The 4,858-nt window shown below is 34.9% G+C and overlaps 1 protein-coding gene across 1 annotated transcript; it reads left to right on the forward strand.

The window, feature by feature from the left end:
* Positions 1–3,482: 3,482 nt before the first annotated feature.
* Positions 3,483–4,679, forward strand: LOC111998738 (cullin-3A; the record flags this gene model as incomplete). Its single annotated transcript, XM_065781338.1, is given in 1 exon segment — positions 3,483–4,679. A coding segment is annotated over 1 exon segment (1,032 nt). The 3' UTR covers positions 4,530–4,679.
* Positions 4,680–4,858: the final 179 nt, after the last annotated feature.

Genomic DNA, 4,858 nt, shown 5'->3' on the forward strand with positions numbered 1-4,858 from the left:
TTTTTGGGTGGGGGGGGGGGGGGTTGCACTCAAGATAGCATGATCTAATGGCTTGTTTGGAAGTTTAGAGAGGGAGGAGAGTAGAGGGGAGTAGAGGGAAGGGGAGTAGTGGGGAGGAGAGTAGAGGAGAATGATTCACCTCCACCTTATTTGGATATTTTTAAAATTAGTAAGGGGAAAGGGAGTAATTAGCCCTTCCCTTTGTGTAATTTTGTTAATATAATAAGGGTAAATTAGGTAATTTACTTGGTCAATAGTTTATGTACTCTACTCCCCCTCCAAATCTCTCCAATTTGGGGGAATTAAAATTGGGGGGCTAGAGGGAGTCCAAACCCCTCCAAACTCCTCCAAACCCCTCCCCCTCCTTCTTTAAAAAACTACCAAATAAGGTAATTGCATTACTCTCCCTCCCTCTACTCTACTCCCCCTCCTTTTTTAAACATCCAAACATGCCATAAATCTCTGGGTTCCATCATAACATCAAAAGAATGGCCATAGAAGCAAGGTTAGGTCACCTCTTGGAGTTAAGATATATAAACTCTACCAGATAGCTTATAGCTAAGAGCTTCATCAAATGATCTCATAGTAAGAGCCAAGAAATGTTAGAGGAACTGATTCAATATAGTGTCCAAGAAGGTGAAACTTGGTCCTAACATCAAATTCCACTATGACTGAAAGTGATTGTACCTGCGATCCAAGTTGTTATCCCTTGTGTGCATAATACACAAGAATATTTCTGCCATCCAACACCTAAAGAGGGTCATCAAACATAAGTTTAGTTATTCACATTATTTTTTTATTTAACAAACGCAAATGTTGCTGGAAGAGAGAGAGAGAGAGGACCGAGGGTTTTTTCTTATTGGTTTAGTTGTAGGTTGATTGGTTTTTCAATGGTTGATTAATATTGGGCTCTTTGATTTTAGCACCGTTTAACTCAATTGGCACAAAAAGTTAAAAAAAAATTAGATGAGACAAGCGAAGCAAAATTGGACTCCAATTGAAAAATCTAATTTGATTTTCTTTGAACTTTAGCTTTATAAATAAATAAAAAGTGTGAAATTTAATTGAATGATGATTCGGTTTTGAATTGATATATATCTTTTTGGATAAATAACGAAAGATCATTAATCAAAATACCCAAGTACAGCGGAAGTGTACATGGATAGCAGTAAGTTGATAATAACGTTTCTATTCAAAACCCTCTGAACTGAATTCAGTTGCAAAATGATTTCAATAGCATGTGAGCATCGTGGAGAGAGAAAACGATGCTGAAGTGATTAGAAGATATCTTTAGATGGGAATTTTTTTTCTAAATAACAATAAATATTAAAAAATTTAGTTAGTTGTCACGTTGGAAAAGAATATTGAAAACTAGCATCTCGAGTGTTTAAAACTCGAGTTCCAAGATAAAAATCAAGTTTTTGAGGTCTGATTTGTAAGAAAAATCCAATTGAAAATCGAGTTTTAAAAACTCGAGTTCAGAAAACGCCCCTATAGGGCTTAAAAACGTCACTATAGGGCTTAAAAATGGAGTTATAAAAAAATTTAGCAGAAAAACGCCACTATAGGGCTTTAAAACGTCAGTATAGGGCATAAAAACGCCACTATAGGGCTCACTGAACCTGGTATTGAGCACTTATGAAAAAATTTTGCAGAAAAACGCCGCTATAGGGTTTTAAAACGTCACTATAAGACTTAAAAACGCCACTATAGGGGCAATAAAACTAGAATTTTTTTTGCATGGAACTCGAGTTTCTAAAACTCGAGATTTATGTAAATGAATCTCGATTTTCTAAAACTCGAAATGCCTAATTTCCTTTATAGTTTCACGCGTTGTCTAACTAACCAAATACTTCTCTTACCTATGATTATTCTGCCCATTCCCCCCTTTAGATGGTGTGCTGCTGCCATAATCTGTCAGTCAGTTGGAGCATCATTGTCAAATTACATTTGTTATATTTCCCTGGTTGGGAAGTTAAAATAAAACGCTGGACCATCAAATTTCGGCATCTTTAATCAGGATACATGCATTATTGTGTTTAAGATTCTACCGGGTTCCATGGTGTTGTTCTGGCAATTTCAGAGCCATGTCTATCCTTCTCCCTCAGTTTCTTGGTTCTTTTGCTGAAGTGGTAATGACAACGTAACCTCTTCTTGTCCAGAGTGGCATGCTTTGGCAAAAAAAATCTTTATATATAGTGGTAGAATGTCCAGGCTGTAAGATTACTAAGGGCATAGAGTGTATGGTTAGAAAGAGAATAAAAAAAAAAATGACAAAGTTTAACTACAAAATTAATTGTAGTCTTAGGCTACAAACTCACTCAATATCTTTTTATTAGAAGTGAATTTTAACAAATCTACCATTGGATTGCATATTTTTCTTATATCCTTCATATTTGCAAAATTTCAAGAAAATTAAATATCAATAGTTATGTCATCAATAAATTTTTAAATTGCAAGTTTTTGTAATTTAAAATTATGCATAAAATATAAAATTATAGATTATATAGTAAATGATATCTGATTGACATAAAAATTGACGTGTGCATTAAAAGCATAAAGAACATGTAATTCAACGGTTAGATTTTCAAAATATGCAGTAATATTTATTTTATTAAGTGAGCTTGTAGTCTAAGGCTACAACTAATTTTGTAGCTAAACTTTGACCATAAAAAAATAGCATTATTTTTCCTGATGCATAAAGGTTATTTTCTAAGCAAAAATGATTTTTCATTGCCATAAAGTTTCTCTATGGAGTTGCGTACTTATCATTTTTTCAAGAGTTTCTTGCTAGAATGAATGTCTGAGATATTGTGCAAGTGGCACTTCCACCCCCCGTAAGTATGGGATGGTGGGTATGGTGGGGGTTCAAATCTCCCCGGCTGCATGAGTGTCTGGGATTTTGTACACAACTTGAAGTCTCACAAATCTTTCCTTATCATCTTTTCTTTAGTCCACTTTCTCTCTACAAGTAAACTGAATAGAATTTGCAATTACAAACAATTTTTTTAATATCTGTTACTTTGGCAATTTTGTTACTTTTTTTCTTTTAACAAGCCAACTGCCTGAAAGGTATTCCCCTAGTGTTTGTATTGTTTGTTTATCTTCTTCTTCTTCTTCTTTTTTTCCTTTTTTAATAAAGGCAAGCAGGAAAACATAACTGAGGCACATTGGTCCGTTCTTGAAACTATGTTTTTAGTGTAATTTTGGTATTAGTGGAGTGTTGGCCATGCCAAGAGCCCTCGGGGCCCTGTAACCAGTTCAATAATGTGGAAGTTTAGGATATGTCTATATCATTGGACTGACGATTATGGATGAAACACAGTGATTATATGATGTTGACAGCCTTTAAGTTTGTAACCCCCTCCCCCAAAACACCAAAAAAGGCACAGTTCTGGGATTTTATTTTTTTATTTTTTTTTATTTTATGTCAGAGAAATTGGACCTGTGTTTTGATGTTATGTTTTGTTTTTCATGGGTTTAGAAATGCGTACAACATGGTGCTTCACAAATTTGGCGATAAGCTGTACTCAGGATTGGTTACAACTACGACTTCACATCTCAAAGAAATATCAAAATCTATTGAAGATGCGCAGGGAGGTTTGTTTCTGGAAGAACTGCACAGGAAATGGGATGATCATAACAAGGCATTGCAGATGATCCGGGATATACTTATGTACGTGGAAAAAACTTACATTCCAAGTACCCACAAGACCCCTATTCATGAGCTTGGGATGAACCTGTGGAGAGATAACATAATCCACTCCGGCAAGATTCAGACTAGACTGTTGAACACACTTCTTGAACTAGTACTTAAAGAACGGACTGGTGAAGTTATTAACAGGGGGTTGATGAGGAATATAATTAAGATGCTAATGGATTTAGGTTCTTCTGTTTACCAAGGAGACTTCGAGAGGCCTTTTCTTGAGGTTTCAGCTGAGTTTTACAGGGGTGAATCACAGAAGTTCATCGAGTGTTGTGATTGTGGAGATTACCTAAAGAAAGCTGAGAGGCGTCTAAATGAGGAAATGGAGAGAGTGAGACATTACTTGGATGCCCAAAGTGAAACAAAGATAACTAATGTAGTGGAGAAGGAGATGATTGCTAACCACATGGGGAGACTAATCCAAATGGAGAATTCTGGCTTGGTAAACATGCTTCTTGACAATAAGTGTGAAGACCTGGGAAGAATGTATGTTTTGTTCGGTCGGGTTCAGGACGGCCTCTTAAAAATGACTTCTCACATCAGGGAGACCGGTAAGCAGCTATTTACTGACCCGGCAAGGGTCGAGGATCCAGTGGAATTTGTCCAGCGGCTCTTGGACGAGAAAGACAAGTATGATAACATTATTACGTCATCATTTAACAATGACAAGACTTTCCAGAATGCCCTAAATTCGGCCTTCGAAGACTTTATTAACTTGAATGCTGTGGACGAAAAGCTCCGCAAAGGTCTGAAGGGGGTTAGAAAAGTAACATATCTTGACAAGGTGATGATGTTATTTCGCAATACAATTATAGAAAAGTAACATATCTTGTACTATGGGTACGTTACGAGGATTATTTTGTAATCTTTATTATTAGTAATAAAGTGTGTCGTAACGTAATAACTAAATAAATTTATTAGTTTAATTATGAGTTATAATATTAAAATGAAACTTAATATTTATTTTAGGAAATATCTTACTCATACAATTATATTTTCTTAAAAATTGTTATTTTTAAATTTAAGAGAGATATGTGTTATTTTTTATGATTTTTTATTTTTATAATTGTTAGATGTATATGGAAAGTTTTTTTATTTGGAAATATATTAAGTTTTGAAATTATTGCACTTACTAAGGAATAATTAATACCG

Source organism: Quercus suber, unplaced genomic scaffold (assembly GCF_002906115.3).
Source record: "Quercus suber isolate HL8 unplaced genomic scaffold, Cork oak 2.0 scaffold_264, whole genome shotgun sequence".
NCBI lineage: Eukaryota > Viridiplantae > Streptophyta > Magnoliopsida > Fagales > Fagaceae > Quercus > Quercus suber.